The sequence below is a fragment of the Kogia breviceps genome, chromosome 5 (assembly GCF_026419965.1).
Source record: "Kogia breviceps isolate mKogBre1 chromosome 5, mKogBre1 haplotype 1, whole genome shotgun sequence".
Taxonomy (NCBI): domain Eukaryota; kingdom Metazoa; phylum Chordata; class Mammalia; order Artiodactyla; family Physeteridae; genus Kogia; species Kogia breviceps.
Window position 1 is genome coordinate 56,387,968 of NC_081314.1, and position 14,985 is coordinate 56,402,952.

The window sequence follows — 14,985 nt, forward strand, 5'->3', positions numbered from 1 at the left end:
CATGTAATTTTTCCTTCATTATTAAACCCACAGTTAATCTGCTTATGCTAAATCCTCATGCCAACTGAGGTCAAATATCCACCATTTTTTGAGGACTTGGGTTCCATTTTTATTTCAATTGCATTAGCAATTCCATTTTTCCATTCATTTGAAGAGCAGCAACAAAATATTGCTAAGTACAATCAAAGTATTCAAATTGTTGTCATAGTAAATATCAGTACTACTCTACAAAGACGGAGTTACTGTCAAAACTAAACTGAAGACAAAATCACTTTGGGATAACTTTGATGTTTACAAGTCAGTATACAGTGTGGAAGAGGCAATTTATAAGTATCAGTGTATAATGTATGAAAGTGTAGGTTGTAGGAAAGCTGAATTTTTGATATGGATAATTGCCTATGTTCATAAACAGTGGCAAGTTTTATCCAATCAGTTTAGTACTATTAGCATTAACTCTCTTCCACTCATAGCTGGAATAGGCATGGTATAAAAAGCATTCAATTCTTGGGTAATTTACTCAACTGTCACTAAAAGATGTAAATTATTTTATCTTTTTGTAAATTTATTAAGTTTGGAAATATGCCACTTAATTTTTCCTGAAAAATTGTCATAAATAATGGGTTAGATAAAAGTAAAAATAATAGAAACCTTTTTTAGGGGAGTTCCCTGGTGGTCTAGTGGTTAGGACTCTGGACTTTCACTGCTGTGGCCTGGATTCAATCCCTGGTTGGCGAGCTGAGATCCCACAAGCTGCATGGAGCAGATGACAAAAAAAAAAAAAAAAGAAAGAAAACTTTTAAAATAACTTTAGAAAGGACATCACTGATATTATAATAAAAATAAGTTCATTTAATCATTAATTCATTTACTTGTTATTTCAACAAATATTTCATTGAGTGCCTTCACTGTGGACAAAATGGTAAACAAAAAGACATTTTCCCTTTCAAGTAGCTTAGATAGTGGAGGAGAGAGACATTAATCCAATAATCACATCTTTGATAAGTACCACAAAAGAGATACTCATGGTGCTGGGGGCTGTATAATGGGGATTCTGATGGTATGGGTAGTTAGCAAAGATCTTCTGAGGAGTAGTAAGTGAGCAAATGCTAAAAGGATTAGAAGTTGTCTCTTAGGTTAAAAGAACGGGGATCAAAGGAATTGGTAGAGAGAAGAGCAGATGCAAAAATCCTTGAGAAGGAAGGCAGGTATACAACTCAAGAGAAAGAAAGTGAACATGGTATAAGATGAAGCTGGAAATGAGTAGAGGTCAGGCCATGGAGGCCTACTAGGATTGAAGGGTTTTAAGGAGGTAGTGATATGATGAATTTGGATTTGCATAATGTCACTCTAAATGCAAACTTGAGAATTAATTAGAAGAAGGCAATATGGATTCTGAAGATCAATTACAATGTTATTCATGCAACAACTTTTGACAACATCTTATATGCCAGGAACTGTTGCTAGGTGTTGGAGATAGATACATTGGTGAACAAGACCAACAAGGCTCTTATGGGACTGAAAGAATCTTTTTTTTTTAATTTAAAAATTTTTTAATTTTTGGCCATGCCAGGTGGCATGCGGGATCTTAGTTCCCCAACCAGGGATGGAACCCACGCCCCCTGCATTGGACTGCCAGGGAGGTCCCTGAAAGCATCTTAATGTCCTCAAAAGTAACATATATAAGCAGTATGAATAAAGATATTGGTACTTTTATAAGTTTAATGTAAAATATAAATATTAGTATCTTTAATTATAATAAAGACAAAATACATTAATAGAAATAAAATTTTTGATCTTGATTTTTCCTTTAACCAGTTACCTGACCTTGGTAAAGGAATATAAGCTGTATGTTGCGGGCCTCGGTAAAATTCATTTGTAAAATAAAGAATGAGACTAGTGAACTGAGATTTTTTTTCCACATCTAAAATTTTGCTAATCAAATTACATAATTTGAAAAATGGCCTCACCATATTTGGAAACCTCTTGCTCCATCAAGGAACGGTAATTCTATTTGTCCAAGTGAAACTTTAAGTAGTAAATTTGTATAGTATTGCAAATCTATGTCAAGTGATTTACAGCCTAATGATTCATATGAATAAAGCAATGTCATATCCTAATTACTGACTGTTGAGGTATGTAAAATAGCTTCTTCTGGCTCACAGTGATTATAATTTCTAAAGCTTGTTTCACAGGCAGAGATGACAGGTTAGAAGATGCTATATTATAACCAACTTGGAAATACAACATTTTAATTGGAAAATGTTAATAATTCCAAGAAAGTACAGAATTCCATGGCTACTCATTAAAGATTTTGAAACAAAAATCTTGAGTGATAAATTCTTAGAGGGACTGAATCTTTGTAACTGTACCTAGCGTGGCTTTATGTATAGCTATGTATTTCAGAAATGCTTTGAGGTGGTAAGGATGGTGACAGGGGAGAAAAACAATTACATGAGTTCTATGTGCCATTACAATGTTAATATTTAGTTACAGTAAAACATTTAATTCTATGATGAAATAGTTAAATTTACTATAAAGTAGATGGTATTATTGGTCAATGACATTTCATACTTAAAAATAAAGCCTAGGACTTCCCTCCCTGGTGGTGCAGTGGTTGAGAATCCACCTGCCAATGCAGGGGACATAGGTTCAAGCCCTGGTCCAGGAAGGTCCCACATGCCACGAAGCAACTAAGCCTATGCACCACAACTACTGAGCCTCTGCTCTAGAGCCTGCGAGCCACAACTACTGAGCCCACGTGCCACAACTACGGAAGCCCGCGCACGTAGAGCCTGTGCTCTGCAACAAGAGAAGCCACCACAATGAGAAGCCCATGCACCGCAAAGAAAAGTAGCCCTCACTCACTGCTACCAGAGAAAATCTGTGTGCAGCAATGAAGACCCAATGTAGACAAAAATGAGTAAATAAATTTATTTAAAAAAAGAGAAAGAAATGTTCCTTGGGTTTTCCTGGTGGCGCAGTGGTTGAGAGTCCGCCTGCCGATGCAGGGGACATGGGTTCGTGCCCCGGTCCGGGAAGATCCCACATGCCGCAGAGCGGCTGGGCCCGTGAGCCATGGCCGCTGAGCCTGTGCGTCCGGAGCCTGTTATCCGCAACGGGAAAGGCCACAACAGTGAGAGGCTCGCGTACAGCAAAAAAAAAAAAAAAAAAAAAAAAAAAAAAAAAAAAAAAAAAGTTCCTTTAAAAACTAAAAAGTAAAACCTAGAAATTATATTTTATCACAACTTTAGGTAATAAAAACAAAATCCACCACAACAAATATTGCCCATTTACTGCAAAAATTTAATAGTCTTTTCAGATATACTAATTCTTATTAGCAGATTAGATCAAACTACAAAAGTGTGAGAAATCTTCTTCATTCTGATTTGAAGAGTGATGGCATGGGCAGTGTGCATACTTGTGAATGCGGGTGGGTATAGGGTGGAAAAAGATATTCCATAACCCCAAACTAACTTTCCTAACTCCCCATTCTCTGCTGCCCTGAAGGAGTACATATGGAAAACGAAGATGGAGATGGAAAGGGGAGGGCGTAAGGAAAGAAAGGAACTATAAATAAAGAGGAGGGAATAAACTGGAAGAGGAACAAGTGTTATGAGAGTCAGGAAAGATGGTCCAGCGTTGTCACTCAATTCAGAGATGGAGGTGGGGAAGTTGATCCTCCAAAGGAAGAATCTCAGTAGTTTGATCTTCCACATTTCATTTCCCCACCTCAGAAATTATCGTATTGTTTGATGAAAATGTCACGCACTTTAATATACTAAGTACTTTAGTTCAATTCCTTTAGTATTATTTGTTGAAAACTGTTCATTCAGCATCTTAGGAGTTGTGAATGACACGTAAGAATTTTTTAAATGGTTTATTCTTTCAAGGAACAAGAAGGCCATATCTTCTAGACAAGAGGAGACATCTTGAGCATTGCAGGCTTTCCCTTAAAAGAGAAGAGAGATTAGGTTTGGTGTAGGACTGTCCTCTCTCTGGTAGGAAAAGAATGCAATGGAGGTCTTCACCGCACCAAGCTTGGCCTGGTGGCTGGCAGGATTTGTGGCTGGGGATGGGTGGGGCAAAGGGAACAGAAACACTGCTGCCATTGCTCCTGAGGGGTGAGAAGGCAGTATAGAGGACCATCAGTCCCATCAGGCAAGTATAGGGCCTCAGCTGAGGTAACAGTAGTGGTAATAGTAGCAGCAGCCACAGCAGCAAAGTAGTAGTAATATTAACAGCTAACATCTACTGAATGTTTATTATATGCTAGAATATGTTTTAATTAGATATATTAACTTTTAATCCTCACAACAATATTCTGAGGTAAGTACTATCATGCCCTTTTATAAAAACTCAAACTGAGGCATAGAGGGGTTAAATGATTTGCTTGAGGTTACTTGCCTAGGAGATGGAAAAGGATGTCACATGGTTAGGAAATGTTATAAGACTGTAATGCCCGTTTATTTGCTAGTCAAACTGCCATATAACCCTTAAAAGGAATCAAGTATAGCTTTTGTTAGGCTAGCATACAATTTGTATGGTGATACCGTGTAGGCAATCAATAGATTTGGGTGCAAAGCCTAACGGGAAGCAATGCACAGAGGAAACAGGTTGCTTTCTTCACTAGCTTAATGTATTTTCAGTGAGGAGACCTTTTGGAATGCTGGGCACACCCTAGTTTAACTACGCAAGCACATTCCAAAGTGAAATTTCAATTACTGTTTTTCTTTGCTTTCGCCCTAACGGTTATCATGGCATTAAATGAAGGGCAGACTGTAAATATTCTTCAATTATCAACAGGGAAACCAATAATTACCAGACTGCTTCACTCATTTTGTGGAATACATTACAAACTTTTCAGGCATTCTAAGGTGGCCTGACAAAGTTAGGAAAAATTCCAAATCCTGACGACCTGTTTGAGACTTTCAGAATGTTCCATTCCAAAGTACAAGTTCTCCTCCTCTTGCTGAAATTTAAGGTTTCAGCAGCGGATTCTCCTTTCTTCCTTTATTTAAACCAGCGATTAGGTGGGAACTATGCAAAACTCACCTTCGGGAGGCGTCTTTTTAAGAGGTTGTGTGACAGGATATTATATTTAGAAAACGAAGAAAATAAAAGATTTTCATGATAGTAATCGTAATTATAGGAAAACCGATAAATTCTTGGCTAGACTTCAGAGGAAAGCAGCAAAAGACCTCAGGGAAGGGGGGGAGGGGCGGGTGCAGCAGCTAACAATTCACTTTGGCTCCAGGAGAGTCTAGAATCTCACGACATATTTTTACATTTGTTCAAATGCAAGCTTATATTTTTTTTAAAAAGGCCTAGAAACACTAAGAATATATTCTAATCATCCGTGAAATTCCCTAGACCATAGCACAGTGCTTTACATACGTCAGGATTTAAGTAAGAGGCTGCTGATTTGAAGTCCATCTGGAGAGACTCCGAGTTCCCGTGTCCTGGACCCCGCCGCGCCAACACAACCACCAAACCCCAAACACCTTAACCCAACTTTAAATTCCTAAAGCTCAGGCAGAAAAATCTTACAGCTCACAGGAATCACTGAGGAAAAATTCATCTGTCAAGGCACTGATTACGTTTAAAGGATGTGGTGGCGGGGGAAAAAAAAAAAAAGCCGAGGGGACGGAGAATCCACTCAAACTTTCCTTAGGAAACAGGATGTTTACTGAGTAAACAAGCTGTAGTCACAAACACACCTGCTACTCCCACAGTAGCCCAGGAGCCATTACTACCACCTCCTGGTCACATCCGGGAACTTCTCTACAGATTCGGGACGTTCTGACGTCGGAGCGGTTGGGTTTATTTGAAACACACGCACAACCAATCGGTTGGCACCTGCGGGAGGTGGGCGGAGAGCAGCGGCCAATCACCGCCCCTCTGCGGGTCACTTTTTGAATTGGCTGCGGCCGCCGGCGGCGAGGAATGGCGGTAAAAGTGAGAAGGGTCGGTTCGTGAAAAGGTGGAACTTCCAGGGCGTCTTTTGAGAGTGGTGAGGGCTCTGTGGGTGCGGGTGGCGGAGGTGGGAGTGGGCTGGCGTCCCTGGAGCAGTGGGCCGCTCTGCTTGTGTCCCACGGCCCCGCCCCGGTGACCGCGAGTTCCGGAGCTCCCAGCCTTGTCTTCCCGGCTCTGGGAACCACACCGTTGCGTTCCCAACAGCGGGGCCGGGATGCGGAGTGGGAGCCCGAGGTCCGCCTGGCTGCTGTGCGTCGTCATCGCTCACCTGGTTGAATATTTCTTCCGAAAGAGTTTCTGGGCAAAGTGGGGAATTGTAGGGAAGGGGGTCTTGGCAAACCGCAATGGGCTCTGCGGCTTTGGGGCTTATCTCAGATTACTTAGTGGTTTCACCCTTGGATTCTTCTTGGCGTCTTCTCATTAGTTTTTAGTATTTAAGGTAAAACGCCAGCTCGTTCCGGCGCCCCACCCCGCGTACAGATGGGTATGGCTTAATGGTTAAAAGCGCAGCCTCTGGAATCAGACCGGATTTGAACCCATGTTTTGCCGCTAACACTCTGACCTGGGGGGAATTAATCTCTCCGCTCTAGGTTTCTTTACCTGTAAGAGGAATATGATAATAGTACCTGCCTCTTAGGATTGTTGCAAGGATTAAGTGAATACAAGTAAAAGGTTTAGAACAATGTCTAAAGGTTTAGAATAATGCCGCGTATTAGGCGTTAAATAAATATTGTTAGTCACAGTGTTATGTAATGTTAACAGTTATTGTAACACCACCAACATATCCAGGAAGGCATTTAGCTCCTCCACCCTGAAAGATGATTATCTAAAAAAATAAGTAAAAGGAAACTTGTTTAAATGACAAATTTTACCTTTGTGATGAAAAAAGGCGTGAGTTGTATTTAGTTAGAAGCTCCTTGAGTATGTTCTCAGATGAGAAGTAATCTGTATGGGTTTATGAACACTGATCCTTTTGTGTTTGTAATAAAAGCTTACAGAATACATAAATGTGAAAAAGTGATTAGTGTATTTCAGTTTGTAATCAGACTGTTGATATGTGATGAGTTTAGCATGCAGCTTTTTTCTAAATTTCAAAACTGTTTTGGCAGTAAATTGATCACATACAGAGTCATCAGTCAATTTTAATTTTTAATCACCTATCTTTTTTTTTCTTTGGCTGCGTGGGATCTTAGTTGTGGCATGCAGGATATTTGTTGCCCTGTGCAGGATCTTCGTTGAGGCCACATGGGATCTTTAGTTGCGGCACGTGAACTCTTAGCTGCAACATATGGGATCTAGTTCCCTGACCAGGGATTAAACCTGGGCCCCCTGCATTGGGAGCGCAGAGTCTTAGCCCTTGGACCACCAGGGAAGTCCCAGTCACCTACCTGTTTTGGTGGTCTTTAAACAGAGAGGCATAGGTGAAAAATGTAAACTCATGGTGTTTTTGATTTATTAAAGTCTCCCTCCTCCTACGTTCCTTAAGGCAGGTTAATTCATCTCTTGGTTTTTCTTTTTAACATTCTTTTAAGGGGACTTTAAATGAAAGCCTGTTTAGATAGAGCCTTTCTTTTTCACTGGAAACATTTAAGTGTGAGACTTAAAAAAATAAGGGCTGGATAGAATTTATCATTGATTGTAAGTAAAGGCTCTTATTAACAACTATTGGAGCACTCCTTTGGAGAGCCTTAGAATAATGATTGCCGTGGATATTTGGTAAGACAATGAGAAATGTCCACATTTTGAGTATATATGAGAATGAATAAGTGTCACTCATTTAGAGAAATCATCTATTCAGTTTTTATCACAATTGGATTTGAGTTGTACTGTTATTTCTTTTCCTGATGTGGAAGCTGAGGCTTAACCTACTAAGTGCAGAGCTGAGACAGGAAGCTGAGTTGCTTGTCTTTGAAGTGTGCACCTAATAATTGGGCTTAGGTCTGTTATTAGTATGTACATTTTCACATTATTTGACATCACCATGCCGAAATGATGCTAATGATACCTGAAACTATTACTTTGCTAAAAATCTGGTGGAACTTATTTGTACATTTTATTATTCTGAAAAAGTAGGAAAGGGTAAATTAGATCAGGCATAGACCTCCAGATAAGATTGGGTTTCCTCTTTATATTTGCCCAATCTTCTGGAAATTTACTTCAAGATAATAAACTTATGTAAAAACCCCAATTTAAATTGATGAAGATCTATTCAACTTTTTCTTTATTCCCTGCTTGCTTAACTTTTCAACTCTTTAAGTCCTAGAAATTTAAAAACAAAAAAAGGTTTTCTTTCATAGTCCAGAGTCTTATTGACACGTGTTAATTGTCTCGTGAAATCTTTTAGACATTTGTAAAGTAATATAAAAATGCAGGTAAGGGAGCAGTCCAGTTATACATGAGAGGTTTGGAGAAATCTAGAGGATAAGTCAAGAGTGGTGGGTCAGGGGTTGAAAGACATGATAGGTGGAGAATTGAGCACTATTAAATACAAGTAGGTGTGGAGTAAATTGTGATCTATATTTGAAAAATGCTGGGAAATGCTTTGTGGCTGGAGCATACAGTCGATGTGGACTGGGGGAAATACAGGAGATGAGGCTAAATAGGCTAGGACTAAAGTGTAAAGTGGATGGTGAATTTGAACTTGGTCGTATAGGGAGCAGTGCTCATGGAAGTTCTAAGTAGCGAAATAATATGGTCACATTTGTTTTTAGGAGCATACCCCGAAAACCATGTGGAAAGTGACCTCTGAAGAAACTGGTGATAAAATTGTTTGGAACTATTGTGTTTGACTAAGTGGCCACTGTGGCATTGGCCACAGAAAGGGGGGCTGGGTCCCAGAGATACAGAGATGCTTTGGGGCAGGGTGAATGAGGCAGATGAAAGAGTATGGCTGGATCATGTTTTTGACTGGAATTATATGGGGGATGATGGTATTATAAATGAATACAGGAAGAGAAATAGAGGGCAAAGGTATGGAGTGGGGAGGTAGCATAGTATTTATGAGTACCTTTTGAGTACTTTTTGACTGTCAGGTAATATCTGAGTACTTTTGGTACATTGTTATTTTTACTGTATCCCTGTGAGTCAGTTATTAGTATCTTTCTTTCACTGAAGAGCAAACTGAGGCTCAGAGAAGTTGAGTGACTTTGTTTGGTTCAGTATTAAAAAAAAAAGGGTAGTGATACTTTTTATAAATTCTAGGTATAATGCTTGTTTTTGCCCAGTAATTAATTGTTTCATGTAATTTTATTCAAATTTTGTTTTTTTCAGCCATTGCAGAAGAGTACAAATAATGGCTGAAAATAGTGCATTAACATCCACTACTGGGAGTACAAGCTTGGCAGACTCTTCCATTTTTGATTTTAAAGTTACCGAAACTTCTAAGGAAAACTTATTTATTGGATCTACTTCATATGTTGAAGGTAAACATGTTATCTGCTTTAAAATATCAAATCACTATTTTAATCCTAAACTTACTGACTAGTGACTTTCTTATGATTTAACTGTAATACTGTTAAGCTAGGCTACAGGTAGTCAGTAAAAATTTGTTAAACTCTTTACACTAGATTTTTTATTATTGTTTGGATAAATGCTTCCCAACTTTGAAGGTGAAAGCATCTTGTTGGATATTGCTTTTTCCGTATGTGAGGGCAGTCTAGCTGCAACATTGTTAGCTAGAATATAGTCAGTTATGACTGGTCAGGAGAAGAGCCATTTCTTCCTTTTTCACTGTATAAATGGATCTTTCCTAAAGTTGCATGTGCTGTTGAAGAGGATGACTGTGCAAGTAGGCGAATGCTTTCTTTGGTTAGGAGGAATGCTGATGTTTGAATACTTTGCTACAATACAATATGTTTCTCTTCTTCTAAAATGATATATGATCAAAGTTTCAAAATAAGCTGGGAATTAAGTCATTTTAATTTCAGGGAATGTTATGATCTCAAACATGGAAAACATTCCCGATATAGCCAAAAAAGGGGTTAGGAACTACTGATTTTTATGTTAGTGAATGAAAATGTTTTACTTAAACATTTTTAATTTTAATAGAAGAAATGCCTCAGATTGAAACAAGAGTAATACTGGTTCAAGAAGCTGGAAAACAAGAAGAGCTTATAAAAGCCTTAAAGGTATGGGAATTTAGTTTTTATTTATTTATTTTTTTAAAAAACTATTTTTCTTCCATCTGTGTATAAATAAATTGATAGTTTTCTTAACCTCATACTTAAGTCTCTTTTCCACAGACTATTAAAATAATGGAAGTCCCTGTTATAAAGATAAAAGAAAGTTGTCCTGGAAAATCGGATGAAAAATTAATAAAAAGTATTGTTAATATGGTAGGTCAAGTATTTCATTGCATGTGGCATGCTGCACTTCCTTTGTATTTGTAGAGTCCACTTATGGTGATTGGTTATACTCTGCGCACTCTGAAGCTAGATTAATAGAAACTATCACATTTATTTTAAAATTTGGGTGTTTCTGAAACCCAAAAATATAATGTTTCATAAATAATGAAATCCTTATAAAGTAATTTGGCACTGTTAGATTTAAATGACATTCCATTTATGTATTTATGAAGATGATACTTTAAACTCTTCAGTTTATTTTTTCTCAATAATTTTATATTTATTCTAAATTCTTGCTTTATTTCCAGAATTACAAATCACAATAATTGACAGTCATCAGGGAATTTACCTCAGCATGTGAAATATATCTAACTCTCTATACCAGTTATACTAGATTGTGAGGGTCTCCATGACAAAATACCACAGACTGGGCAACTTAAACAACAGAAATTTATTTTCTCACTTTCCTGGAGGCTAAAAGTCCAAGATCAAGGTGTCAGCAGGTTTGATATCTCTTGAGGCCTCTCTCCTTGGCTTGTAGATGGCTGCCACCTTCTTGATATATCGTCACATAGCCTTATGTGCATGCACATCTCAGCTATCTCTTTTGTGTGTCCAAATTTCCCCCTCTTATAAGGACACCAGTCCACCACTAATCCAATCTGACTAGGATCCACCCTTGTGACTTCATTTAACCTTAATTACATGTTGAAAGGCCATATCCCCAGATAGTCACATTCTGAGGTATAGGGGGTTAGGACTTAAGCATGAGTTTTGGATATACACAATTCAGCCCTTCACATCAGCCTAGCAAATAAATCCCAAATAATTTACTGACCCATTTGAATTTTCTTTTAAATGGTTCTGTTCTTTAAAAACAGTCATATAGATACCAAAATATCTTCATTCTTTTTCATAGATCTACAGTATAAAGTGTTAAACACTAACTTGCCTTTTTATATGCAACTGCCTACATATTTCATATCTTTCTCTTACTTCCCTTGTATATACTGAAATGATTACGTTAACTCCATCTTTTTTGTAGATGTTGCATGTCATAGTATTTTTTTCTATTTTTCTGAAAACAGTTTGTGCAGGAAGAACTATATGCATGGCATCATTTTCTTGATCAGAATGAAGAGCAGTAGTGGATATCTTTCTAATGCATCTTACTGTCAAAATACGTGTACTTAAAAAATTCATCATCTTTATTTTATATGCATACTAGATACTTTATAATGACTACCAAGTCATGTCAGAAACTTATGCCTTTATAATAATCTTCAAAATTTAAGATCTTAATATGGGAGGAGATATGTTTATATAAAAACATAAGTAAAGAAATATGACTGTTCACTATTAAGTATAATGCTTATTGTATGATTTTAAACTTCTACAAATATAGAAATAAAAATGTTGATATTGAATTGATTTTTAGGTCTTCTTTAGAGAGACACATGAATTAATTTTATAATATTTTATTTCTAATAACTCCGTGAAAAAAAATCCAGGAAATTAAACTGCCATTTGTAAAGATGGAATCAGTTGAAGAATTTAAAAGTTTGGATTCTCCAGAATTTGAAAATGTATTCATAGTCATGGACTTCCAGGATTCTGTCTTTAATGAGTTATACAAGACTGACTGTAGAGTTATTGGACCACCAGTTGTATTAAACTGTGCACAAAAAGGAGAGGTAAGAAAGAATATATGCTTATTATAACTTCTCAAGGTTAAATTTTTATTAAAGAATTTTTATGCAGAAAAATTTCATTAATTGTTGAGAATATGAATATTTAGGATAGGAATAGTAGTGGCTACTCTAATTATAGTCCTTTAATTCTAAACAATATTATTTACATATATTTAGTCTCAATACCTGCAGTATCTTGGGAAGTAGTAGTTTGCTTAAACTTGAGTTCTAAAGATGTGTACATATACATAAACTTTAATTTTCCTCCACACAGAACAGGTACCACAATTCCATTTTTATCAGTTTCTGCATGATTTAAAATTAGAGAAATTACTTTCGCTATTTATTTATTTATTCATTCATTCATTCATTCATTTATATATGGCTGTGTTGGGTCTTTGTTGCTGCGTGCAGGCTTTCTCTAGTTGTGGCGAGCCAGGGCTACTCTTCGTGGCGGCGCACGGGCTTCTCATTGTGGTGACTCCTCTTGTTGTGGGGCACAGGCTCTAGGCGTGCAGGCTTCAGTAGTTGTGGCACGTGGGCTCAGTAGTTGTGGCTCGCTGGCTCTAGAGCACAGGCTCAGTAGTTGTGGTGCATGGGCTTAGTTGTTCTGCAGCATGTGGGATCTTCCTGGACCAGGGCTTGAACCCGTGTCCCCTGCATTGGCAGGTGGATTCTTAACCACTGCACCACCAGGGAAGTCCTACTTTAGCTTTTTGTTTTTAAATAGCATTTCAGTGTAAGAGTTGTAGTAGAGTTAATACCTATTCTTTGGTTTTTGTTGCTCTGTTTTGGCATTCTTAAGCTTGCCTTAACTTTATTTATTTTTTTTTATAAATTTATTTATTTTATTTTTGGCTGTGTTGGGTCTTTGTTGCTATGTGTGGCTCTTCTCTGGTTGTGGTGAATGGGGGGCTACTCTTCGTTGCGGTGCACAGGCTTCTCATTGCGGTGGCTTCTCTTGTTGTGGAGCACGGGCTCTAGGTGTGTGGGCTTCAGTAGTTGTGGCACACAGGCTCAGTAGTTGTGGCTCGCAGGCTCTAGAGCACAGCCTCAGTAGTTGTGGCACACGGTCTGAGTTGCTCCGCGGCATGTGGGATCTTCCCAGGCCAGGGCTCGAACCCATGTCCCCTGCATTGGCAGGTGGATTCTTAACCACTGCGCCACCAGGGAAGCCCTTGCCTTAACTTTAAATTGCTTGGGTCTTTGTGCTTCTTTTGTTATAGATACTAGTAATGAGCACATGATAATCTTTAATTCTCTGTTTTGATTCAGAAGTATTGCTTTCAGAAACCACATAAACTTTTTAAAGGCCAAAATTATGGAAAAGAACATTCATGCATAATAGTGGGAATTAAATATATATATTTTAACCATTCTCTTTTATGTATAGATAGATAAAACCATTTGTTAAATTATTTACTATCTCCATTTTTTAGCTCAAAAATTGGAATCATATTTGGTTCAAGTATATGTACTATTAGTATTTATTAGAAAATATTTTTGACCTCTTTTAACTTTAATTTGAAGCATTTACAGTAGCGTGTGGAAGTCTTTCCTTATAATACTTCATATGTGTCAAAGTACATTTTGGAAATAAAGGTTTGGCTATGAATATTTATGGGTTTTTTTGCCAGTAGTAAAAAGTGTGTTTAGATGATATGTGTCAAATACGATATGGGAATCATGGGAAATTATTGTGAAACTGGGTTTTTGCTATTTGTTGCATATTGAAAGATGGAAGTATATCTTTGGATTGGGAAAGCTAATTGGCAAGAGAGGGAAATACGTTTAGCTTGAGAAAGATGTGTTTTATTTTTACTGTAAAGAAGCTCACAGATTTAAAATTGTTGTATCCTTCAGCCTTTGCCGTTTTCATGTCGCCCACTCTATTGTACAAGCATGATGAATCTAGTACTATGTTTTACTGGATTCAGGAAGAAAGAAGAACTAGTAAGTATTTTAAAACATTCTATTCAAAGAATATTTTTTCTAGCAAAATAAATTTAAATTAGCTTTTTTTTTTAGTAGTTATATCATGGTTTTATTTTTTATATATTGAAGGAGAAATTAGTATGAATATACTAGGTCTTAAATTTTGTGAAGAAATACTCTGAAGAGCCTTGTAAATAAATATTTTGTCTAGGATAGCTGGTATGTGAATTAGAAAAATTTCATGACTATCTAATCTGTTTAAACTATCTTTTTGATAAGTATCACATCAGCCACATTATTTGAAGTTTTTGTTTACGCATTGTGATTTTTTGTTATGCAGGTCCAGCCTTAAAGCATTCTCATTGCTCTGGAGAATTCATAGAAACTTCTTTCTTCGATCCATAAAATTTTTTATGTTAGAGCTAATGGGGTATTACTCTAATTTTGTGGGAAGAATCTTGTTGTGATGGCAACCTGGTTTTAAAAAAATAATGTACTGGGGACACACAGTTTTTCCAGGCATGAGCCCGATGTGTCCCCCTTTGCTTGGCAAAGCAATAAAGCTATTCTTTTCTACTTCACCCGCCTCCAAAAAGTAATATATTTACTTTTTTTACTTGTGTGAAAGCCAGTTGTTAATTAACTTAGTTTCGTGTGATCATCTTTACTAGCTTATCTCTGTATAATTTTGCCTGTGCCAATAAGGCAAATGAACCTTTAATTTTTTTGACATAAAATTTATCTTTATAAAAATTCTCATATGTACGTTATAAATAGAAAGTATTCAGTAAATGCTAAATGAATTATAAACGTAGTTTAAAATGTTGTCAAGTTAATCATAAAGTCAATGTTTACATTTTCTTTTGAGGTGAGATTGGTGACATTGGTTCATCACATGGGTGGAGTTATTCGAAAAGACTTTAATTCAAAAGTTACACATTTGGTGGCAAATTGTACACAAGGAGAAAAATTCAGGGTATGTAAACTTTAGTATTTTTGTATATTTCCATATAGTACTGTTTGAGGATGGATTTAATAGTTGT

At 37.1% G+C, this 14,985-nt stretch overlaps 1 protein-coding gene across 10 annotated transcripts in view; it reads left to right on the plus strand.

Moving 5' to 3' along the window:
• Window positions 1–5,875: 5,875 nt before the first annotated feature.
• Window positions 5,876–14,985, plus strand: part of ECT2 (epithelial cell transforming 2) — a 65,392-nt gene continuing 56,282 nt past the window's right edge. For 3 of the 10 annotated variants that reach the window (XR_010840670.1, XM_067034022.1, XM_067034026.1), the window contains exons 1-7: window positions 5,897–6,010; window positions 9,244–9,395; window positions 10,021–10,100; window positions 10,215–10,307; window positions 11,828–12,010; window positions 13,871–13,960; window positions 14,811–14,918. Coding sequence is in view for 9 of the 10 variants with exons in the window: in XM_067034022.1 (XP_066890123.1) it covers window positions 9,266–9,395; window positions 10,021–10,100; window positions 10,215–10,307; window positions 11,828–12,010; window positions 13,871–13,960; window positions 14,811–14,918 (684 nt within the window). In the remaining variant the exon portion in view is untranslated. Of the gene's footprint in view, window positions 6,011–9,243; window positions 9,396–10,020; window positions 10,101–10,214; window positions 10,308–11,827; window positions 12,011–13,870; window positions 13,961–14,810; window positions 14,919–14,985 lie in introns of all 10 variants that reach the window. The other 7 variants (XM_059065449.2, XM_059065453.2, XM_067034025.1 and 4 more) reach the window with 7 other exon arrangements.